Source organism: Ailuropoda melanoleuca, chromosome 12 (assembly GCF_002007445.2).
Source record: "Ailuropoda melanoleuca isolate Jingjing chromosome 12, ASM200744v2, whole genome shotgun sequence".
NCBI classification, from domain to species: Eukaryota; Metazoa; Chordata; class Mammalia; order Carnivora; family Ursidae; genus Ailuropoda; species Ailuropoda melanoleuca.
Window position 1 is genome coordinate 8443510 of NC_048229.1, and position 25401 is coordinate 8468910.

The 25401-nt window shown below is 47.6% G+C and overlaps 1 protein-coding gene across 5 annotated transcripts in view; it reads left to right on the forward strand.

Annotated features, from left to right (window-relative positions):
* Positions 1-25401, forward strand: part of CUX2 (cut like homeobox 2) — a 313858-nt gene that overhangs the window by 212938 nt on the left and 75519 nt on the right. For 4 of the 5 annotated variants that reach the window (XM_034638633.1, XM_034638636.1, XM_034638634.1 and 1 more), the window contains exons 2-3: positions 871-981; positions 4659-4706. In XM_034638633.1, the coding sequence (XP_034494524.1) occupies positions 4671-4706 (36 nt within the window). In that variant the 5' untranslated portion in view covers positions 871-981; positions 4659-4670. The remainder of the gene's footprint in view (positions 1-870; positions 982-4658; positions 4707-25401) is intronic. The other variant, XM_034638637.1, reaches the window with a different exon arrangement.

The window sequence follows — 25401 nt, forward strand, 5'->3', positions numbered from 1 at the left end:
CCCCTTGTGAGACTGCCACCATTAAAGCGAAGAAAGCCAAGAGTGGAGTGATCAAATATACATGTACGACCACCAGACACTGTGATGTGTGTAAGCTGGAGCAGTGCCCCCCTTCCATCCCTCACTCTCTTTTTTCCCCTTAGACAGTACATCCTGTAAAAACCTGGTCTGGCGCCGTCATTGCACATAAGCAGGCAAGGCGCCTTCCAATCCATTTCTTCTGAATCCAGGAGTCTTCAGTGAAATATTTCTTATACTTGAAGTGAACCTTAAATGATTTACTGCAGGATACACAAAAGGTCAGCTTGCTTCTTATTGGCACCTTCATTTTTCCAAAATCTACTGAAATTAAAAAGCCATCTATATCTTAAAAGGCGTATTTATGAACCCTTAAGTGTAAGTAAGTCATAGTTGGAACAGTTCCCACCTCTGATATATGAAAGCTGTCGACAGCACTTTCTTACACTATAATATGCCCATACAATATGCCGCACTTTACTATTTTGACACGGTTTGGAGATGTTTTCTACAGTTACTGACAAGCTTATGCCATCACTCCTTTGGAAATTTAAGAGGTGGGGCAGGGGGGTGGGGGAGAGATAAAAAAAAAAACACCACCCAACTTTATGGGAGATTATTGATCTTCCGATGAGCAAAAAAAGCTGTCCTGGATTTTTTTTCGGTTGCATCCCGTTTTGTAAATTATTCATTTGTGCCAGGAGTCAATATCCTGTCTTTTCTCAGCTTTGTAAGTTAAGAAAACTTGTTCAGAATGCTGTTTTGTACAATGATTAAAAAGGAAAAGGAGGGGAAAAAATCTTTTTCTTTTCTCTCTCTCTCTCTCTCTTTTTTTTTTTTTTATTGTTTCAGAAGGAGCTTAATTCCGTTGCTTCCGAGCTGTCTGCACGGCAGGAGGAGAGTGAACATTCTCATAAACATTTAATTGAACTCCGCCGGGAATTTAAGAAAAATGTACCTGAGGTACAGTATATTTGCTGTTATAGAATTAACTCAGTAGGAATGCACATTTTTCTCTGTTCAAACTATATTTTGGAAACTGTAGACATAAGTGACTAACAAGAAAAGAAGCTAATTAGCCACAAAGCGAAATTACAGCCTCCAACCTTTGGGTGTTTCTTGGTATAGTGGTGCTCAGCGGTGCTATCTAAAGAGAGGGCAGGATGCTCCTCCATTGAATTCATTGTTTCTGAGGGGATCCCTAAAACATCCATTTCCCCCCATATTCATCTCTAGTCAAACACTTGGCCTTGACAGCAAAGACAGTTTGTCTAGGGTTCTTGATTTTATTTTGCTTTTCCATTGGTATCTGGGAGAGGACAGCTATAGGCTCCCCCACCCTCCCTGGGCCTTCCCTCAGTCTCCTCTGAAACTGCCTCCCACTGCCATAAACAGTCCCCATTCTTCCCCTTTACCTTTTGTCTCGCAGCTCCAGCCACCAGCTCTGTCTTTCCCAGATGCCATGAGCCTGGTCCAGATAATGACCAGTCCCATCCCCCCACCCCCACAACAGAAGGGCCCGCCAGGGGAAAAGACTAGAATGGACATGTTTTTGTTCTTTACGGGGTCGAATGTGTTAATTCCTTTACTTTCTCTATTAGGCCCCCTGTTGCTGCTCAGATTAAAAAAAAAAAAGATGAAATAAATACAAATAGGAAAAATAAAGCCTTCTGATTGCACATAATGTTATCAAGGATGTGTCACATCAGAGCCACTGGGAAACAGAGACCCTGACTGCCCCCAAAGCCAACTGTGCTTCTCTGTGGTCAGCAGAGGTTAATAGTTGACCTCTCTGTCCTAACCTGCTCAGATGGCTTGGATCTTGGAGGAGGGTGAGGCAGGATCTGGCATTCTGGAAGTATCAGGTGTTGATTCTACCCTGGAGATGTTGATTCCACTGTGCCTGTTAGAATCACCCAGGGGTCGTATTGCCATCTTGCTGATGGAAGAGGAGGCCAGGGAAAGATGGAGAAGAGGTAGACCTACCCAGGAATTGGGCTACATGAGCACAGAGGGGTCAAGTCTTCGAGCTGTGAAATCCTCCTCACAAGTCATAAGTATCTTCAGTTCTTCCAGGCAAGAGGGGGAAGTGGACTACAGCTAGAACTTGCCCATGGAGCAAGTTTGGAAGGAATCTCAGGTTTGAGAGCTGAGGGAGGGTGTGCTTGGTGAAGGAGTGAGAATCTCAGATCCAAGTGTCTCACGTGTTGCGGCTTCCAAAAGGCCAAGTCAAGTCCTGGGCTTGACTCCCGGAGCTAAGAAGCCATGGGTGGTGCTGAGCATCCTTTGCTTCCTTCTTAGAACAGAGAACGGCTTGGTATTTAAACTGATTTTCTGCCCAGAAAGAGGGTACCAGAAGCTTTGCCTCTGACTCTCCATTCTGTGGGAAGCAGAAATGAAGCGGCCCTAGATCTTCCCAGCCCTACGTGTGCCCTCTCCCTGGTCAGCACAGACCCTCCATCTTCTCATCCTCCTCCCCCAGGCCTCATGGGAGCCCTCAGGTGATGAAGGAAATCCAGGCCAGGTTTTAAGCCTCTGAGTTCGGCTTACATAATTTTAATACTGCATAATTATGCAATTATGTAATTAGGAGGAATAAGTTTCCATTCCTATTATAGTTGCGCCTCTGAAAATTCTCATTTTTGGAACTAGTCTCTCCTGATTGGGAGAGTCATGCCAAGGCTTTATTTAAGAACATCATCTGGCTGGTGCCCAGCTCACCTCCCGCTGGTTCCTATGCTCAGCCTCTCCCCTAGGGGTGAAGCATACAGGACAGGGGGCTTCTAGAAATGGTCAGAATTGGCCCAAAGCCCACCAACCCCCACCTTGGCCCTCAGATTTGAATCCCCTTGAGTGTGGCATTGTGCAGACAGCTTATTTGGGTTGTCTGTTGACCTGTATTCAAATTCCAGCTGAGCCATTCACTCATTGCTGGACTTGAGCAAGCCAGCCCCTCTCAGGACCTTGGTCTCCTCTTCTGAAAAATCAGGGGACTGGAGAGATGATTTCTGAGGCCCCTTCCATCACTAACATTTCCTGAACATGGACCAGAGGTTTAACCTGCTGATATGTTGTATTTGGTCTGTAAAGTCGTTCAAGTTTTACACTAAGTTACCAACATTTGGCATCTCAGAAGATTTCACCCAAAACCCCAGATTTCCAGTATCTTTTGAGACTCTTTGGTGGATCTGGTCACACGGAGGCTCCATGCCCACGTGGCAGTCACCAGCTAGAGCTGAGCAGCTGCTACCTCCATTAAATGGTGCTTGGGTTCTCCCGATATTTGCCTCCCAGCCTGCCTCCCTCATGTCCACTCCCCCTGCCCTGGCCTCTGTGGGCGTTTGAGTTCACAAACTGGGACCTGGGTTTTTATGCATTTCCTTTTCCATGGCTCAGCCCATGCACCTGAGTTCCTTGCGATCAAATCCACTAGATTCGCATGCACTCCCTATGTCCCTCCTGAAGATCCCAAACATACCATCAATATGTCACCAGCTCCAAGGAGCCCTGGAGGACACCAATCAGTGAGGCAGTGAGGAGGGGTACCCAGGACCCAGAAGAGGGATCATTTTCAGAGACAGAAGCACAACCTTATTTCTTAATTAAGGATTGATTCTTTACTTGAATGTATGTATTCTTGTGCGCACATCTTCCTTTCCTGCTTCTCTCTACTGTCCCCTCTCTCCCCCTAGTCTCGAGCCCCCCTCAACTCCTCCTTCCACAGGGGTTTCTTGTGGGACCTGACTGACAGCAGTGTGGGTCTCAGAGGAAACTGAAGCATTTAGGGTTGGAACACTAGGTTCTAAAAGGCCTCCCTCTTGCACGCAGGGAAGAACTCACAGGAGCCAACCAGGGGAGCCCTTGGGGCTGAGAACCTCAAGATCACTTGTGAAAGGCAGAAAATCAGAGTCCAGAAATAGGAGGCTCCCTTCTGAAGACACACCACTACCATAGAGTTCATCAGACATTTACAGAGCCTCTCCTCTGAGCTGGGCACCATGAGGGTGCCAGAAATTGTATATTCTGGAGAGGACAGAGAGACAAGTATAGAAGTGATGTTGCTAAAATGCAAAATGGAGTGTTTGCTAGAGAAGGGCAGTTGGGTGGGGAAGCAGAGAGAGATGGCCACCTGAAGGAGACAGCCCTGAGCAAATGCTTGAAGGACAGAAGGTTTTTATGAAGGAACTTTGGTGACATGGTGCTGGGTGTGGAGACTCGAGGCCACCCGTGCAGCAAGAGTCAGTTGCATGATACACCACGAGTCCCATGAGCACTTCATATTAAAAAAAATTCCATAATCAGATCTATTTGGGAAACATTCCTTCCTTCCTCCCTCCCTCTTCCAGAAATTCCCAATGTGCATTATACTAAAGGCTCCAAAAAGTCCTGCAGGGAAGAAACTTGATGTTGGACTTTATTTCCTAGGCTGATTTGGCTTGGCACCCTATGTGTGTATACATGTGCGTGTGTCTGTGTGTAGGTGTATATATGAGAAACCCTGATGAAATCCCATGGAGTGCACATTCCACGGGACACATTTGGGAAATGCTGGCCTGGGGAACAGCAGTGCACTGCAAGCAAGGGACATGGGGGTGTCCCACCTGGCACTGTGGTGAACTCTTCGCTGATCTCTTTTTCAGGAAATCAGAGAGATGGTGGCTCCTGTATTAAAAAGCTTCCAAGCTGAGGTAAGACCCAAGGCCCATGGCATGTCACAAAAACATTCCCTGCTTCCCTCTCCTATCCCACCTGGAGTTGCCAAAGGAGGCCAGCAGCCTCTGGAAGCTTGGGAGAAACCTGCCCATCCCCATTGCAAATTCCACCCCATTCTTTCCAGATCAGCCAGTGGTGACATGATGAGAATGGGTTCTCTGTTCTGTTTGATGGGATTCCAGTGTCTGATCCCAAGAAATCTCCCTCTCCCTAGACTTTGTCCAGCCTTACACCAGGCTCTGCTATACACAGTATCTGTGACCTTGAACAAACCGCCTCACCTTCCAGGCTTGGTTTCCCATTTTTTAAAATCAAGAGGTTTGAACTCAGTGATTTGCTGTCCCCTGGCATTCTGCTCAGCTTTGATTCTCTAAGGCAGTCTTGGAAATAAGTCCAAATAGTTACCATTCCACCCTGAAATCCCCTCTACTGACCCACTATCTGAGTATAGAAACAATACTGTTGACCTTCTCTCCTGACAACCCACTGGGCCCTATTTCCTTTGGCGGCAGCTGAGCTGTCTTCAGCCAGTTGTTTCTCTTGCCTTCCTGGAGCCCTGTCATGGGACTGAACCTCCCCCATTTCTCCTCTTGGCTTGACTTTGTGACCAGGATTCTGAGACTGTCCACTTGTCCAGCTGGCAAGGGAGACAGACTAGGAAGAGAATGGAGTTGACTGAAGCAGGGTAGTGGAAGGGGAAACCGTTTGTCAAATGTTCCATCTTCGGGGGGGGGGGCTCTTCTCAGTCTCCCCTGGATTCAGGCAGGACCTTGGAAGGGTTGGCCCTTCTCCAAGCTCTCCAGTGGAGATGCATTTTAAGTCTGTTGTCCGCCAAGCACCACATTACTTTAAATCTGTCTCTTTGGAACCGCGTAAGCGCATAAGGCAATATTAAAGTAAACAATAACTGGATTTACACAAATGTCGCTGATTTCCATATTTTTCATCCCTTCACTTTATTACTGAGTTGACTGATGTGCTTATTTATTTATAGGGCCATCCGGTATTGATTCATTTGGTTGTGAGGTGCCTGAGCTGAAAGGGGACGGCAGCAGGGCAGGGTGGGTGGTGGGGGGAACAAACCAGAAAGACCAATAATGTTGGGAATTTGTTGTCATGGCTTTGTGTTTTTAAAAAAGAGGTTCCCATCTGCCAGGCCCTGGTCCCGTGAGGGCTTCTCAGTACACAAGCCCTCTCAGGCAGCTGATCTCTCTGCCCAGCCTAGAGACAGGCACTGAGCATCCCTTTCTCAGCTGTTCCCTTGCTTGGGCTGGTATGGATGGAGCTTCTCTAAGCCACTTAGAGCCTCAGTTCCCCTATCTGTTCATGGGAATAAAAAAATCCCCGTCTTTTTGTGTTGTTTTAAGGACTGAGAAATAATGCAGGGAAGGGGTGTAATGTAATGCCTGGCACATAGAGAGCTGCTGGGCAATAAAGAGCAGACTCCAGAGCCAGCCTGGGTTTGAACCCTGCCTCTGCCAGTTCCTCACTGTTTGACTTAGGCAAGTTCCTTAACCTCTCTGTGCCTTTTGTCTCCTTATCTGTAAAACTGGGTAATAATTATACTTCCTTCATAGGGTCATGACTGAGGAAGAACAAAGTTAGTAACCGTGGACTGCTTAGAACATTGCTTTATATTAGTAGTCCTGGTTATTTTATTATTCCAGTTATTAGTCACCTCCAGTGCCTCTGCTCTGCTTGGGCTGGAATCTACCTCTTTCGTTCAAGGCTTTTCTCCAAAAGAAGGGAGCTTTTTATCCCTGAAGGAAACAGGTGTGACTTACATCATCTTTTCAGTAGAAGAAAGAGTTCAATGTTATGTTTGGGTGATGACCCAGAGAAAACCCTGGTGCAGCGTGGCAGAAAGCTCGTGCAAATCAGAGTGAGACAGGCCTGGCCTGAATCTCAGCCCTGCTGCTTACCCAGCTGTGTGGCTGGGGAGAGGTTCCTTAACCTCTCTGAGCTGCAGCTTTCCTCCTCTGGCAAATGAAGTTAATAGTAGGGATTCAAAGAACTAAGGCTGGAGGCAGTTGACACAGTATCTGGCACACAGTTGGTATTCAGTAACTCACTGAGGGAGAGAAAGTTTTAGTGGGTCTATAAGGGAAGATGAAGCTGAATTCTCATTTCCAAATCTATGTGGCATGTTGAATTCACACTGTTTTAATAGCTGAGGATCTCCAAAGAACTTCGTTAATTTTCTTAAGAGGGCTTTCCATCGTCCCTTTAATGTACCAAAAAGACTACATTTGTCTGGAGTTTTATTCCTGAAACCCCTGCTTTCCTCATGATCTATTGACTAATCCATCGCGGCCGCCATGTCCCTCCCCGCACCTCCGGGGAGAAACGCTGCCAAAGAAAGGTGTTAATAAAAAGCATCTTCTTCGTCCAGAACAAACTGCTCACGCACAAGCCGTTTATAATCCAAATTTGATTTTCATTTTAATTTTTTTAATGAGGGTTCATCCTTTATGCCGCTTCCCTCTCGCGTTCCACCAGGCTCCGGGCTCAGAGCTGAGGATTCCCAAGTGGGCATTAATCACCTCCCAGGAATATTCCCTGAGGCAAACACCGTCTCAAGTCACATAAAGTAGCCCATAAAACGCCAGGGCTGAATATCGTACCCGTCATTCCTTCTTCCCCAGTGTGGGCCTCTTGTTGAAATATAGCATGTTCAAGTTCATTCCTTAATTTCACTCCACCAGCCCTGGTAGATAAAGAATCTGGGCATCCTTTTTATCTTTTCATTCTATATAGGTGTGGGCCTTTTTTTTTCTTTTCCTTTCTCGTGTGTGTGTGTGTGTGTGTGTGTGTGTGTACGTGTGTGCACGCGCGCACTGGTGGGAGGGGTAGGGAGAGGAAGTGAATTTGCCCTGCTGTGAATCAAGGAAGGTTTTTCTCTCCGCCTTGATTGCTTAAAGGACAGTCTTGATTCCCCCTGCTCAGGGAAACAAAGACAGCCAGAGAAGGTGGCTTAATGGAGACAGCTTGAAATGGCCAAAGTTTGAATATCCTTGCGCACAGAGAAAAGAGCAAGACGAAAGCCCCGCTAATTACAAAAGTTGCTTTATGAAAGATAATTCAAAGCAATAATTTAGCAAACATAATCAAGTCGCACAGATGGGCTTGTTGATGGATGGATTGCAACATGCAATTAGCAGCTCTCGCAGTTACATATCATTAACCCTCCGAGCACAAAAATTATTTTCTCATTATTAGTTGAAAAGGTAAAATTAAGCTGACTAGACAGTAAAGGAACAAACTACAATTAATTACCTTCATTTATTACAGTCATTATTTTAAACTTATTTTTACTTGGAGAGAGAGATGAAAACATCTAAATTAAAAGTTTTGTTATGCTAAACCAGAGGTGAAACTTTTCTAAGGAGTGTGTGTACTGGCCCAGCCAGGAAGACGGCAGGGCCACTGCAAGATTTTTTTCTCTCTGCTTCCTTCTTCTTCCACCAGGAAGGGGATGTGGCCTGCGTGATAGAAAACCCTTTGGCTGAGTCAGAACAGACACATTAACCTGGGCCTGATGGAAACACTGCAGTCTGGGAACCAAGGGGGCTGATGCCTCCTCTAACCACCCAGGGTCTGACACCCAGGGTCTGAGTCCCACCCGAACTCTGACAAACTTATGTGACTTTGGCAGGTGACTTCATGTCTCTGAGCCACTGTTTCCTCTTGACGGTTCGTAGGATTGCGTGAGGTTCAGTGAGATCCTCTGTCAAGTGACTGGCAAGTCATTTGTTCTCATCGTGGTGGGTGTGTTTGGTGGCATGGGGCCAAGATATTCTCTCTCTGTCCTCTCAGGGTCCAAAGGAGTTTGTGCAGCATGACCACCCTCTAGGAGCTTAGAGATGAGACTGAGGTGCCACTTCTAAGAGACATATTCATCATCTATTGAATCCCTGCAATCATTTATTCACTCAACAAACCTTTATGGAAGCCCTACTGCATATCAATTGTTGTTCTAAATGCTGGACATAGTGAAGGTCACAACCTGCCAGTCAACTAGATGCCTCTTTTTTTTTTTTTTTTAAGATTTTATTTATTTATTTGACAGAGATAGAGACAGCTAGCGAGAGAGGGAACACAACCAGGGGGAGTGGGAGAGGAAGAAGCAGGCTCATAGCAGAGGAGCCTGATGTGGGGCTCGAACCCATAACACCGGGATCACGCCCTGAGCCGAAGGCAGACGCCTAACCGCTGTGCCACCCAGGCGCCCCAACTAGATGCCTCTTGATGTGGGGGAGGGCAAGTATTTGTGTCAGCCCCAGAAGGGCCTCCTTTCTACTGGGTGCCTCACAGGTCCACTTAGCAAATACTCATGGAGCACCTACTATGTGCCAGGCTCCAGGTGAAAGCTGTGGAAGGTCCAAAGATGATGTGATACTATCGCTGCCCTTAAGGAACATCACTAGGGGTTCAGTCCCTGTGATCAAAAAAAGGCCAGTCATGTCAAGAGTTCATGGGAGGCCTCTTGATTTCCTCCCAGGGCTTCTGCTGCTTTGCCGAGCTTCACACAATACCTCCCATCCCTGCACAACTCCATTGTGTCTGGCATTCCCCCGTAAGAAATGGAGCTTGTGTCTCCATTCTTTGAATCTGGGCCTGTGTCCACTTCAACCAATAGAATGTGATGGAAGTGACCCTCTGTCAGTACTAGGTGGAGGCCTTCAGTGGACTGGCAGTTCTGCCTCCTGCCTCTTCCAGCCCAACCTGTATGGACAGGCCCTGGGGGATGAGACTTCATTTGGAGGAGAGGGGCTGGGAGCACCAAGGCCCCAGGCACAAGTCAAGGAGCCATGTCGGCCATCCAGCCCAGTCGAGCCATCAGGCAACTGCTGCTGTAGCTGCCACCTGGCACCTGAGAAATGACAAGAGAACTGCCCAGCTGAGCCCCATCAACCCACAAAAGCATGAGAGAGAATAAGAAGTAATTGTTTTGGGCCACTTCATTTTGGGGCAGCTGGTTATGCAGCAGCAGGTCACCAGAATAGCCAGGATTTGCAGAGTGCCAATTCTTTCCCCTCTTTCCCCTGATTCTCAGCTCTCTTCTGCCTCTCTCCTCTCCCCTCCTCTCTTCCACCTTCTCCTCCCTTTTCTTCTCCCATCCGTCAGCCTTTTAGCAGATTTCAGCCTTCCCAAAACATTTCCCCCCAGCACCAAGTTCTTAGGCATCCATCTCTGGAGAGTGCAGCCCCCCCCTCCTGCTGCTCCCAGTTCCAGAGGGAGAGTGCCGGGTGCTCTGGAGCAAAGTGCCTGGTGTTGCCCTGCAGATGCCCAGGTGGGGAGTGTCAACAGTTCAGAAGATTTTGTCTCTTCTCCTTTGTGTTTCTTCTGATGGAATTGAGGCACAACTCTGAGAAAACCCCCAATGGCTAAAGGTTGTCTAGAACAGACCCAGTGGAAGGTCTGTTTATGGAGGAGCAGAGAGGTAGCACTGAAATAGAGATTTCCAAGAAAGCAAAAGATGGGAGTCTGCCTGCTTCCCCTGCAGGTCATCTAGGTGGCAAAGCAGAGCACTGTGCCCTCCAACTTGACAGCTCCGCCCTGAATGTTGGGTGAGTTGATGATTCAGCCAATCAGATATCCAGTCAGATATCCTCTACTGTGCCATCTGTAAAGTGGGATGGGGACACTTGTCCCCCCCTGATTCACATGGGTTTAGGGATGCCACGGTGGTCAGAGATGTAAGATATTATGATCTGCTATAGTTCAAAGCCTTCCAGAGCCTTCCCTGCAGGCCTCACCCAGCCAAAGGTGCCCAACACTGCCTATCCTGAGTCCCTCTCACTTTCAGATGGGCAAACAGCTGGAAAATCCTTCTTTTGCCCACAGCGCTGCCTCCTGATCTGGGTGACACTAAAGCCTCATTGCCCACTGTTACCAGTTAGTAAGCAGCCAGTCTTGGCACTAAAGGTGGGCCTTGCCTTTGTTAGAGAAGTCTCCCAAAGTCACTTTTCTTGCACATCTCCTATATGTTGCATACTTTCTAATGGTTATGTCATGTGTTTTCCATAATATCTATCAGGGAGAGGTTCTGTGATTACCCCCTTTTACATGTGAGGAAACCAGGGTTCACAGAGGAAGTGGCCAGCACCCATCCAGTGCCCAGGTCTGTACCTGTGGTGGAAGGGAAGTGAGGGGGCATGGATTCAGGCCCAGGAGGGTGGTGTGGATGATGAAAGTCCTTAGGGCAGAAATCCAAGGCCAGCGGGCCCTACTACTATCTGGCCCCTGCCTGCCTCTCCCCTCAGCCAGCAGACAGCCTAACTTGTTCCTGCCTCAGAGTGTTTGTATTTGCTGTTCTCTTTGCATTTACTGTTCTCTTTGCCTGATTCACTCCTTTCAAGTGTCAGATCCTCAGGGAATAAGGAAACCCTCCCTAACCAGCTTCCCCACCCCCTCCACCTTTCACAGCACAGCCATTACACTTACCCAGAGTGACACTTAGCATAAGTCATCTTTACAGGCGCCAGATCATTCAGGCCTTGGGGCTACTTCCAGGGCTTTGGTTGTGACTCAGAATTAGGTGGGAGTCATAGGAGACTTTAGAGCCGACCAGGTCAGACTCAGGTTTCAATAGGATCCCTCCAACTGCTTATCAGATGGCATGGGGGAGGGTGTGCCTGGCCTTTCAGAGATGACTGAGAGGAGGAGACTGTACCCCTTGTACCCTCTACCTGAGCCCCTGCCCACCACCTCCGCCCAAAGCCTGAAGTCATTAGTGGCTTCTACGCCATCTGTTCCAGCCCCAAACACTGAGTATCCCTTTTTCCCTCCCGGGCAGTCATGGGCAGGGAAGGAGGTCCTAACCCAGGACAAGATTCTGAGGAGGTCAATCCGTGTTCCCGCAGCCGAGCTGCCTGAGAAGGGCATGGAGGGGTTCCTCACGGCTCAGATCACCTGAGACAGACATGTCTCTGCCTGCCCGGGCCACAATCCCCCAGCCAGCCCTGCATGCCATGTTGTAATTTGGTCCCTGTGCTCCCCTCTTGTTCTGCATGTACCTGCAAGACTCCTGCCCTTCCCTTTGAGCTGAAATTTAATTACAGCCCCCCCCCACTTTTTCTGTCTTTTTACGTTATTTGCTCTTCCAGCTATCTTTGATGTCATAATTCCCTTGCTCCCCAAACTACCCTTTCTCAGAGGCTCCTAGCACTGGAATGACCATCCTTTGTAAGTGAGGCTTGTTAGGGCCACAACTGACATTAGATGCATGTAGTCCTGACGAGCCATCAAGACAGGAAGAAATGGCCTCACTGATCAGCAGAACCCACTGGGAAAGACAAGCACTGGGGGCAAGCAGGGGCTCTGGAGACAGGTTGGCACTGACTTGCATCTTGGCTCTCTACTTCCTGGCTGTGTGACCCTGGGCAAGTCACTTAACCTCTCTGGGCCTCAGTTTTCTTGTTTTTAAATGGAGATAATAATAGTACCCACCCCACAGGATTGATCTGAGGGTTGAGTCGATACTTGAAAAGCTCCAGGAACAAAGCCCAGCACATAGCATATGCACTCCTTGAACATGAGTAGGCTTCTGGTCTCACCCATTTCTCAGGTGAGGTCACTGAGGCTCAGCAGCCAGCAAAGTTTATTGAGCCTTTAGCAAAGCCTCTCCCACATCACTACCTCTTAGCAACATGGTGAGAGAGGTGCTTCTGGTATTGTCCCCTCTTAGAGGTGAGAAATTGGGACTCAGAGAGATTGACTGCTTGCCTAAGCTCACACAGCTCTTCACCAACAGGGCAGAGGGTGGAAGATGCAAACCTCAGTTTGAAGGGCTGAAGAGGGGCCTGGCGGTGCAGGAAGCACTGAAGATATAGATTCTAGATTGAGGGCTAAAACTGGACACTTGCAGGTGGTTAGGGCTGGGGAGGACCTCGTCGCTCAGCCAGACACATGCCTCTCAGATGTGACTTCACTGAGCTTTTTCAGATAGAATCTACCAGAGAAGCCCGACCCATAATGGGAACTGGGATTCAAACCTAGGTCTACACACCCAGCCCAGAACTTGGCGTATAGTAATTGCTCAGTAAACAAGGTGTCATTTGCAAGATGCAATGAGGACTTTTGTCCCTCCCACTGCCCCTAGCTTGCACACGTGCACACACACTCCCTACCATCTCCTCTTTGATGACTTAATAACCTTGATGATGCAAGTCTCCTTGGCTCTCATAACGAGTCTTGCCCCTTTGGCTTTACCCTGCCCAGCTTGGGGTAAAACTTAGAATGAGCTGAACATCTTTCTGAATTTAATATTAAGAACCCACCAAAGCGTCATTGAACCTGTCACGCTGCATTACAACCAAATTAAGAACCAGCAGCGATCCTCTTTCATTTGGTATCATATGCCTTATAAAGTAAATTATTAATGCTTTTCCCCCCCAGTTAAGCAGTTATTTGCAGTTGTTCCGGGTATTTCTCATTAGAAATAACATCATCTAAAGAACGATATTGATTGATTTTTTTTAATCTTGGAATCATGGACGTGAACCACATATTTATATGACATTCCCTTTAACTAGAATTCTCATGCTTTATTTTTATATTATTGATCTTTTTGACACGAATTGCTTTTTGGCCTTGTGCGAACGTTGTAAGCTTTCCGCCTGCAGAGGAATGGGTCGGAGTCTGGGCCGGGCTGGGAAGAGTGATCACTCCAGCGGCGTGGCGGTAACATTCCCGCACATTTAACAACAATTAGTCTATGCTGACGCCATGGTAGGCTTTCGTGTATGAAAATTTACAAGCCTTTTAATGGACTGCATTATGGAAGGCCATGCGGGGCCAGTCGGTGGGGAGATGAGGCCACTGGGCACGCATCCATCTTGTGGCATTGTCAGCCAAGTGTCTCTTAGCACTCAGGTCTGCTGGGGGGTGGCAGGGAGAAAAGCAGAAGCTACTGCAAGAGCCAGCCCACAACGCCCGCATGGGACATGTGGCCATTCACACAGTCACTCGTGGGTCCATCCAGTAGATGTTTGTTGATCACCTACTATGTGCCAGGCACCTACTATGTGCCCCAGCATGAGGTGGTGAGCATTAGTATTCACTCATGTTCCAAAAATAGTTGACCACCTGCTGTGTGCCAGGAACTGGGCCAAATGCTGACAGTGAGAGGGTGAACACAAATTACTTAGTCATCAGGCGCCCTTGGTGGAGTAGAAATGACATAAGCCGAGAATTGTATAGACCTGGGTTCAAATCCCCTCTCTGTCCTTTGGCAGGGTTTTCAGTGAACCTCAGTTTCCCTGGCTATAAAATAGGGATGGTAATAAATACAAATACAATGTAGGGATCCTCGCAGGGATCCATGCTGATAAAGAGCTTGATGTGGTTAAACCTCCCAGAGGCAGGACCGTAGAATCATGATTATTTAGTGCCGATGCTTTCCAGCCAGCTCCCCTAGAACACATATGCACACCCCTGCTTCCCTTTTCAGTTCCACTGAGACCTTCACTCTATAGCAGACATTTATTTGGCACCTGCTGTTTATCAGGGTGAGTGCCGGGCTCTAGGGATATGGCAGTGAGAACCCCAGATTCTATTCGTATCTTCATGGCACTCACAGCCTAGTGGGAGAGACAGATGGACACACACCCCTCGGTGCCACTGACAGTCATGGCTGTGATTGAGTTTCACGTGGCCAGGATGTGGGATGGGAGAGATTAAGCCAGCCCACTCATTCCCTCATTCCAGAACTATTTCTTGAGCCTCTGCTGTGTGCAGACCTTGTTCGGGGACCTAGGGACGCAGCAGGGAACAAGAGAGACAGGGCCTCCGTCCCTGGAGAGCTCAGAGGACATCGGGGGACATGGCATATTTGCATCTCGCACATAAATTATTTGAAAGGCAGTATAGTGCAGTGGTTAGGAGCAGTTCTGGAGCCGGACAGCCTGGGTTCAAATCCCTGCTCTGCTACTTGCTCATTGGGTGACCTGGGGCAAGTTATTTTTCTGTGTGCCTTCATTTCTTCATCTGTAAATGGGACTCGTAATAGCCCCTACCTTATAACGTAAGTGTGAGGATCAAATGAGGTTATAGATGGAAAGGTTTAAAGCAATGACTGGTGCAAAGAAAGCTGAGAGCTTTGTCAGAGGCTAAGCACTGACCGTGACTATGGCAATGATTCCGATTCTGAAATCCTCCAGCAGTGTATTGACTAATGACAGACAAGCTGAATGCTGTCAAGGCAAAATGCAGTTGCACCCAGATTGGCCCCACTCCTGCCTTCCCTCTGATCTAGCTGAGGGCCAGACTGCATGACCCCCTAGGGTTGTTGCGAGGGTGGGGCCCCTGAAGTTTCATCCCCAAGTTTAGGTACTGGAGAAGGAACCTTCCTGGATGTGGGTATCCTCCATGAGGCAAGCCCTGCAAGAGGCCCTCAAGCATCCAGTATCACAATCAGCCCCTCCCTGTGCCCTTTGTATCATGAATGAAGCCCAGAGAGGTTAAGAAACCCACCTAGGGTCACACAGCCAGGGCAAGGAAAGGCCTGGATGCAGCTTCAAGTCCATTTAATCCCCATACCCACAGTGGTCTCAGTCAGGTAGCTGATGAAGGCAAAGGCACTGGATTTGGGGTCTCAAAAAACCAGGTCCAAGTCCCACTACTGCTTCTTGGCTGTGTGGCCTTGGGCAGGTCACTTCACTGGCCTGTCTCCTGCTCTGTACAGTGGGTTTTTACAACTCCCACTGTGTTTATTAGGGGTGGGAGGGAGAGACAGACAGATTGCCACGTGGTCACCAAGTAGAAAGGAAACCTTTCCCTCTAACTGACCAGCAGCATCTTTCCTTCTAAGGCTTTTAGTGTGGTCCATGGGCCAGCAGCATCCACATCACCTGGAGTTCAGTAGAAAAGCAGTCTCAGCCTCCCACCCTCCCCCAGATCTCCTGAATCAGAAGCTACAGTTGAACAAAAGTCCTCTGGTGATTCGTAGGCACATTGAAGTTTGAGATGCTCAACCATAGACCATCCCACTGGCTTTCAACCCTGGATGCCCAGAGGACTCTCCTGAGGACTTAAAAAAAAAAAAAACAACAACAACAACAACATAAAAAACACCGCGATCTGGGTCTCACCCCAGAGTGGCTGGCATTCTTGGTCTGGTACAAGGCTTGGGCATCGGGATTTTAAAAGCTTCTGCTGGTGATTATAATGTTTGAGGAGCTCTGCTTTAGAGGCCACCATCGAGTGGAGGACGCAGACACAGGGAAGCAATCAGCGGCATGCTGGTCAGCGCTAAACAACGGGGATGTGGGGACTGATTTGTGTCATCTGCCACTTCCCACAGTGTAAATCCTTCCGGCATGGCCGATTTCAAGCTGCCAGCACGGGCTTAGGAAGAGATGCACAGTTCACCATGCAGACATAATAGATGTGAGTAACCTCAAAGCACAGAGAGGAGTGAAATGCAATCAAATAATTAGGAGGTAATGAGTAATGAATATGTATTTCCTTTTTTTCCCAAATTTTTGTGGTAAAATACACATAACTTACAATTTACCATCTTAACCGCTTTAAGTGTGGAGTTTAGTGACATTAAGCACATTCACGCTGTTGTGCAACCATCACCACCATCCGTCTCCAGAACTTTTTTCATCTTCCCAAACTAAAGCTCTGTACCCATTAAATAAGAATTCCCCATTCCCGGGGCGCCTGGGTGGCACAGTGGTTAAGCGTCTGCCTTTGGCTCAGGGCGTGATCCCAGCGTTCTGGGATTGAGCCCCACATCAGGCTCCTCCACTGTGAGCCTGCTTCTTCCTCTCCCGCTCCCCCTGCTTCTGTTCCCTCTCTCGCTGGCTGTCTCTATCTCTGTCAAATAAATAAATAAAATCTTTAAAAAAAAAAAAAAAAGAATTCCCCATTCCCCACCCCTGGCAACCACCATTCTCGTTTCTGAGTCTCACTTAGCCTACTCTAGTAATTCATATAAGTGGAATCATACAGTTGTTGGTTGTCTTTATGAGTCTGGCTAATTTCGTTCAGCATAATGTCCTCAAGATTCATCCATTTGTAGTATCGTTATTTTTAATATACGTTATTTATTATAATTATAGGTTCATTTGATTTAATTTTTAATAATGGCTGTGTTTAACAACCAGCTTGCAAAAGTCCTAAAAATTTAACAATCGGCTTGCAAGCTTCTACAGGCCAGCCCCCAGCACACTACCAGAAGTACCCCTGTACTAAGTAAGACCAGGGCAGTCTTTAGGATAGAGGTCAGCAAATGATAGCCCTTGGGCCAAAGCCTGTTTATATAAATAAAGTCTTACAGGAACACAACCATGCGCATTCATTTACGTGTCATCTATAGCTGTTTTCGTATCACAACAGCAGAGTTCAGTAGTTGCAACAGAATCTGTATGGCCTGCAAAGCCAAAGATATTTATTATCTGACCCTTTACTGGAGAAGTTCTCTTACCCCTGCTTTTAGGTGTATAGGGAGTGGAAGAGATTGAATCGACTTATTCATTCATTTGTTAACTCAGCAAATATTTGCAGAACACTTCTGTGTGCCAGGCACTGTTCTAGGCACAGGCGCAAATAAGACAAAGTCCATTCCCTCCCAGAGGTGACCCTTCTGGGGGAAGACAGACATAACTCAGACACTCACACAGCAAGTAAATATAGTATAATTACCACCTGCAGCAGGGGCTGTGACAGGGAGCTTCATGGGGCTACGAGAGCATCCTGGAATGTCAGGGAGGGCTTGCAGGAGAAAATAACCTATGATCTAAAGCAAGAGTAGTAACATTAGAATGTGGCTAAAACCCAAAGAAGGGCAGAATGGCATTCCAGGTAAGAGGAACAGTATGTACAAATGCCCTGAGGTAGGAGGGAAGTGAGACTTGCAGGGGCTAAAAGCCAGGGAGAGGTATCCTGAGTCCCCACGCCCTCACCTATGCCTCGGCTTCTGTCCACCCCCAGATCCACCCTGCCAAGCACAGCATCACCTTAAACCAGGCTCACCCTGGCATGTTGGTACCCATTGCCTCTCCACCCTCAAAGACCATTTCCTAAAGTCTTTCCGCCCTCCTCCCTCCTGGTCCTGGAGCCCACACTGCAGCAGACAAAGGTCTCATATTTATTTCCTCCCTGAGGTTTATAAACTCCTGCCCTGTAATAAAATTATTCCCAGCACAAGTACAAAAAATAACACTTAATTAAAATACATAAAACCAAATATTGGGGCGCCTGAGTGGCACAGCGGTTAAGCGTCTGCCTTCGGCTCAGGGCGTGATCCCAGCATTGTGGGATCGAGCCCCACATCAGGCTCCTCTGCTATGAGCCTGCTTCTTCCTCTCCAACTCCCCCTGCCTGTGTTCCCTCTCTCGCTGGCTGTCTCCATCTCTGTCGAATAAATAAATTTTAAAAATCTTAAAAAAAAATAAAATAAAACCAAATATTAGTGGGAACCAGCAAAGATTAAGATCAGCCAAATGCTATGTCCCANATCTCCATCTCTGTCGAATAAATAAATTTTAAAAATCTTAAAAAAAATAAAATAAAACCAAATATTAGTGGGAACCAGCAAAGATTAAGATCAGCCAAATGCTATGTCCCAGAACCAAGCAGAGACCTTGCCCTGAGACACGGANAGAACCAAGCAGAGACCTTGTCCTGAGACACGGAGGTGGGGTCAAGGAGCACGGGGGTATTTCCATTTCTTGAGCTCCTCCTGGGTGCCACGTTCAAGGCTGGTTGCCTGACATCTGGGATGTTGTGGAATATTCTAGAGAATTCCAGAATAGAGATGATTGTGTTTCTTTTATAAGGAGGAAACTGAGACTCAGAGAGGTTGAGAGATCAGATCACCTAGCCACTGAGGAGAAGAGCTGGGATCTGAACCCATGTGTGTCAGCATGAGTCCTAGTAGACTCATTCCTGTAGCAACATCAAACACAGTTGGAGTGTATTTCTCACATCACAATCTAGTGCTGGTTGACTGGGGGAAGGGGACCGTTCACCTCCGTCATTCAGGGACCCAGGTGTGTCTTATCTTCTGGCTCTGCCTTCCACTGTGTCCCAAAGTCCCCTTCATTTGGTTGATACAGGGGGAAAAAGGAAATCGTGGTGGATGTCTTGGGAGGTTCTCAAGGTCCAGACCTGGAAGTGGCCACATCATTTTTGCCCATGTTCCCTTGGCCAGATCTCAATTACAAGGCCATGTCCAATTTCAAGGGAGGCTGAAAAGATAGTCTAACATTGTATGCCCAAGAAGGCAAGAAAAACTCAGGGTTATGTGAGTGCATAACCCTGCCTGCTGCCCTGTGGACTCCCTGCTTGATGAAGCACCTCCCTCACTAGCTGTTGGGGAGCAGGACGGAGCCCAGAATGCAGAGCTTTGTACACAGTAGGATCAGTACATTTTGGAAAGATGAATAGAAAATGGAATTCAAGGGTCTGCCATTTTCAAGGGGTGGCAAAGCAAGAACAAGGAAAGATTTTAACAATTTGGCAGATGTTATAAAGCCCCTACTGTGTGTGCTGCTCTGTGCTAGACTGGCTAAGGGAAGAAATGAGCTCTGTCCAACAAGGCCAAGCCACCCCTGAGGAGCCCACATTCACAGTCCACTAGGAAAGGAAGCAAAAGCGAAGCAGGAGGAAAACACCCTGTGTGTACCATGGAGAACGATTAGTTCATTGGTAGGCAATAGCAAAGACTTTCCAGAGGAGGTGAAGTTGCACTTAGGTGAGGAAGACGGATAGGATGGAACATGGAGAGGAGAATGAGGTGTGGCGGTAAAGAGCACAGGCCTTGGCATCAGGCAGACCTGGGTTCGAGCCCCAGTTGGATCACTGGAGAGGTGATCTCAGGCAAGTCACTTCCCCTCGTTCCAAGCTTTAGTTTCCTCATCAGTAAATTGGTGCCTGCTGTACAGGTTTGTCATGAGGATGAAATGAGATGGTCATGGGCGTGGAGTGCTCAGCTAAGTGCATAGCACACAGAAAGCTTAAAATGAAGACTATTCCTCTGGCTGTTCAGTGGGCAGTGCCACTAAACCTCTCTGGAGCTACGATCTGTGGGAATTGGTGGAGAGAGCAAGGCTAGGAGAGACGTTCAGGTGTGACAGAGGGGCCCTGAGTGCCAGGCTCAGTCTGCTTTGTCTCATGGGCAAAGGAGGTGCCACAGAGTCTCTTTTGGTGTATGAGGACAACAGCACCAGAAGCTTTCTCCAGAAAGACCCCTCTGGATGTATGTGGGGTGGAGAGGGTTGATTCAAGAGTCAAAATCTGGAGCATTTGAGATGTACAGCAATAATGGTTTCCTGGCCTGAGGCAGGGGCAGAAGAGTGGCAAAGACGACGCTGGTGGCAAAGACAAAGAGCTTGGAACTGGGGCCCAGACTTGACGTGGCAGATGGAGATACAGGGCCTGGGTCTCAGGCTCCAGAAGGCAACAGGGCATGACACCAGTAGCAGAAGAGGCAGAGGCAGAGCTGGCTTCAGGAAAACAAACCCGATTGGTTTGGACACCCAGCCTCTAGGAGCCAGGGACTCCTGGACTCAACCTGGCTCTGCCTCTCACCAGCTGTGTGACCTTGAACAAGTCACCTGCCTTCCCTGAGCCTCATCTCCTTCATCTGGAAAACAAGGATAACATTGTCCCTCCCTAATAGGGTTATTGTTGGAGGATTCCATAAGATTATGCCTAGCACATAGTAGGTGCTCAAGAAACGGTCCTTGTTATCACCATCACATTTCCTATTGAGTCAGACCAAAAACTGGGTGAAGAAAGGGCAGATGCTGAGCCAGCAGGTTCCTCAGACACTCTGTAGGCTGTGAGGATACTATTACTAATAACAACATCAGTAACCAGAGCAGCAGCCAAACCCTCCTGTATGCTCCGTATATGCCAGGCATTCTTCCAGACCCTCTACAAGTACTGGCCTTTAGCATCATTCTGCAACCGTCTGGGATAGGGGTTGTTGTGCCTGTTGTAGAGATGAGCAAACTGAGGCATGAAGGCCAAAGCTAGGAGATTGGGTGAACAGCTCAGGAGCTTCCGTTTTGGAGATCAGATCTGTCTGGGAGGTAAATAAGTCTACTCTGGGCCCCAGGGGGTGCCAGGCCCAGCTCTTAAGCCCATGCCCTGAGGTGAGACAGGGAGAGAGAGTCTCAAAGAAGCCAAAGGATTAGAGGCTACAGCCTGATTGACATTGGTTCAAGACAAATGCCCAGAAGATTGTATTTATTTTGCGGTCTATGTACTTGTGTGAGACCTGGGTTCTAATTCTGATCTGCCATTTGCCTAGCATCTTTGAGTCATAAAAAGATTTTTTAACTCTCTCTACTTTAACTTTCTTTAGTATAATAATTACGAAGATAAATAACAAATAATTGCCAAAAACACATTGCCTTCTAAAAGCAGCAAAAACTTTCCAGCATCCAAGACAAAGGAAGGTCATTATGTTCATTCCCATCTCCAGACAGCTTGACTCCCAAGTTATCCTGGACAGAGAGCTGTTGTGCAGGGCTTCTGAGCCTTTGCACATTCTGTTCCCTTCTCCCAGAATGCTTTTCCTCCGTAAGCTCCCAGCAAATCCCTGCTTGTCCTTCAAGGCTCCACCCAAATGTGACCTTGACTGTGAGATGTTCTGGTCCTCCAGGTCCTTGTCTTCACCTGTGTCCCCTGGACCTTTCTGCCATCTCCTCTGGACGAGGCTCTTTGAATGGGCAGGGATAGGGTTTTGACATCTCTGCCTTTTCTGAAAATTAGGTATCACAGAATCCAGCCCCATTGTTTTCCAAATTAATTTAAACAGTGCTCTCTGCCAGCAGCCCAGGTGAACTCAAGAAGGCGGATAACACATGGCATGCCTCTCTGCTTATAACCCTCCAGTAACTTCCACTGGAGCCTGGAATGAAATCCAGACCTCTGACCCTCAGAGGGTGGCCCTCAGCGCCCCCAGCCTCTCTCTGCCTTACCTCTCACCCTGTTCCCCTTCCCTCTTCGCATCCTTGATGCATTTTCTTGAACACATGCTCTCCCCGCCTCAGAACCTTTGCACCTGTTCTTCCTTCTGTTTGATGCTCTCTCTCCACCCACTTTGTCCACTTAATGCAGGGGTTCTCAGCCTCAGCACATTGGACATTTGGGACCAGGTGTTGTGAGGGCCAGCCTGTGCCTTGTAGGATGTTGAGTAGCATCCCTGGCCTCCACTCACTAGATGCCAGGAGAGCCTCTGTCCTCAGCTGGACAGCCAAAAATATCTCCAGACAGTATCCCCAGAAGGGCACAGTTGCTGAGAGCCACCAACCTAATGCCTACATGTCCTTCAGATTGCTGTTCAAATGTCACTTCTCAGGAGGGGCTCTGCGACCTCCCAAATTTGATCACACTTCCCTGTGACTTCCACTCATGGCATCCTTCACAGTATTTAGCATGGTTTATAATTATATATTTGTTTTGTCTAATTATTCAAATAATGCTTGTCCCTCCCACTTAACCAAAGAAAAGAGGGAGCACTTTGTAGACTATTACATTCCCAGGTCCCACACTGAGCCTGACACATAATGGGTGCCACATGAATGTTTATTACATGAGTGTTGACATATAGTAAGATTGGCAAACGTGACTATGGTGGTTTCCATGTTCCAGGCAGCATTCTAAGCACTTTACAGATACCAATTCATTATTCCTTATGACTACCCTATGGCAGATGTTATTATCAAAATTCTACAAATTAGATGAATGATGCACAGAGAGGTTAGGTAAGTTCCCCAAGGTCACACAGCTCATGAGGGGCAGAAACAAGATTTGCACCCAGGCAGTCTGGCTCCAGAGTCCTTTACTTTAACCATTATTTATTAAGCATCTTCTATGTGTCATGCCGTGAGGATACAGCCATAAATAAGAGATACATAGCCCAGGAGAAATAGATGATAGATAGATAGATAGATAGATAGATAGATAGATAGATAGATAGATAGATAGATAAAATATATATACACACAGGTATCCCACTCAATTCCAGAAAGATAGCTCTGTTTATAGGTGCAGACACTCAAGCGCAGAGATGCTGAGATGCTGAGCAAGGTCACACAGCCAGTTGGCAGCAGAACACCTCTCTTTATTCCAGGCTTTATGTGCTTCCTACTACACCCCACGTCCATGGGGCAGGGACACTTTGACAATTTAACCAGTCAATTATAATAATATTTTTCTCTTGGAATGTTTAAACAAAAAAAAAGTTGGCTTGCCAAGGTATAATCATGGCTCAGAGGCCAACCTGACATTAGTTATTAATTAGGCCATTATGCATTCCACAGTGATAATTGCTTTGCTGCAAAGTCACCAAGCATGAAACGGACCCAGCACAGAAACGCAATCTATCAATCTGAGAAGTCGCAGCCCAGTTGCGTTCTCTCACCTTGAGTCGGGTGTACGCCATAGCAGGAAACAAAAAGAAATTAATGATACATCGATAGGCAATAGCAAGCCAGATCCTTCCCAGTCCCACCCCAGGAGATCACATGCCTGGGCTCAGGGACAGCGTCTAAGTGAAGTTTATCAGTGAAAATGGCCATTTCTCTTTGATCTCCTAGACGGTAGAAATCTGTTCATCTCCTTTCCCTTTTTTTTTCACCTTGTTATTTAGGAGAAGAGGAAAAAAGCCACCTCTCAGCCATCTGTTTGCCTTGCCTGTTGCTTTTTGTAATGAGTAGGGTGGGAGAACAGCACATCGGGGCTTCCTGGGCCATCAGGAGCAATCCCGTCTGTATTCTGTCTCAGTCTGGGTTCTGTCCCAGGCCTGCGGGGATGGCGGGGAGAAGACCCCAAGCCTTGGAGTGGGAGGTGTCCATGTCGAGGTCAGCTGGGAGGCCCATTTTAAGAGAAAACCTTGGATTGCAAAAAGCAAACATCCACTGAAGCTAGCCTTCACAAAGAGAATTTATTACTGTGTTAGCTGTCATGATATTTATGGGGCATCTGTTATACGCCAGACGCACATTTGTGCCATTTAATCCTCATAGCAGTCCCATGGGGGAAGGATTGGTAGTCTCCCCATTTTACAGAGGAAACTGAAGCTTATGAAGTTGAGGTGACTTGCCTAGTGGTGGAGCTGGGGTTTGAACCCAAGCTCATGAACACAGCACTGTCCTGAGACCACAGGAAGGGCCAGAGGAAGCGCAGCTGGGCTTCCCAGAGAGCGGAACAGGGAAACAGAAGGGCCCAGAAACGAGGAGGGCACTTCTGCTCCAAGGGCAAGGTCCCTCATCCTGCCTCCCTAGGCCGGCTTTCTCACACATGATAGATAGAAGGCGGCCCCCATAACGGCCATCTTAGTCTCTGGGTTTACCCCACAGTCACTGACGCTAACAACCCAGACAAATCAAAATCAACCCGTCTCAAGTTCAAACTCCTGGGATAATGAAGATCATTAGCCTTGCTTGAGACCAGTGTCAGCCCGAGATGCAGTCAGCTGTGGACAGGAAGATGCCTCAGTACAAACTTGAGCCACCGTGGCTCATCTCAGGGGAAGAAGAAAGATCGTAGACTAGCAAGCTGGCTGTCGGGCCTCTTCCAGCCTCTTACCGGTTTGGTCCATTTATGCTCCCCACTGCCCACCTTTCCGTCTCATCTTACCCCTTCACCGTACTGGAGTCACTACTCCGTTCCCGCAGAAACTTACTTAAAATTTGTTAACAGCTTTCTTTTTTTTTTTAATTGAGATGTAGTTGACATATAGTATTATATTAGTTTCAGGTGTGCTATGTGTCTCTCTTGCTAAGTGAGCACCACAATTAGGTCTAGTTAACATGCCTGCCACACATGGTTACTTGCTTGTTTCCTAACAGTAGTTTCTCGCTATCCCCTAATATCCAGGAGATGCTTCAGTGTCTCTGATGGGCTCCTCTGTGTTTTAAATCTTTTCTTGGTCCATATCAGGACTCGTACAGGGCCCACACATTGGGATTGGTTGATGTGCCTCCTTAGTATGGCAACCCAGCTGTTCTGGTTGGACTGGGATGCAGAACTTCCGGTTGTAAAGCTGGGAAGATCTTGAGGTACAAAACTCTTTGGGCTAAAACCGGGGAGGCCCCAGGCACACTGGGACAGGTTGGCCACTACTTCCGCTCATCTGTAAACTCCCTTTCCATCCCCAGCTTTTTGTTTTTGTTTTGTTTTTTTTTTGTTTTTGTTTTGGCAATTTACGTATGGAAGTAACTGGACCATTTTTCCTGGAGACTTCCCCCTGATCACAGCTGATTGCACCAGTGTCCAACTCTGGTCTCAAGCAAGGCCAACGATCCTCATTATCTGAGTGTTTGAATTTGAGACTGGCCTAGAGACAGAACAGGATGACAGACCTTGCCCCTCGTAGCAGAAGCACCCGCCTCACTTTTGGGCCCCTCTGTTTCCATGTTCTACCCTCTGGGAAGCCCAGCTACGCTTTTTCTTGCCCCTCATGTGATCTCAGGAGAATGCTGTGTTCCTGGGCTTGTTTTCAAACCCCAGCTCCACCACTAGCTGTGGGACCTTGGGCAAGTCCTCTCAGCTCTAGCTCAGATTTTTCTGATTGTGTCCCCATGGTGTGGTCTAATTTGCTCTTCTGTCCCCTGCGTTTGCTGTGCAAGGGCAGTTGGACTAGAGCCTTGATCACCTGCAGGTTCTATGTTTTTGATAAGTCTACTCATAGGTGGTGCTAGG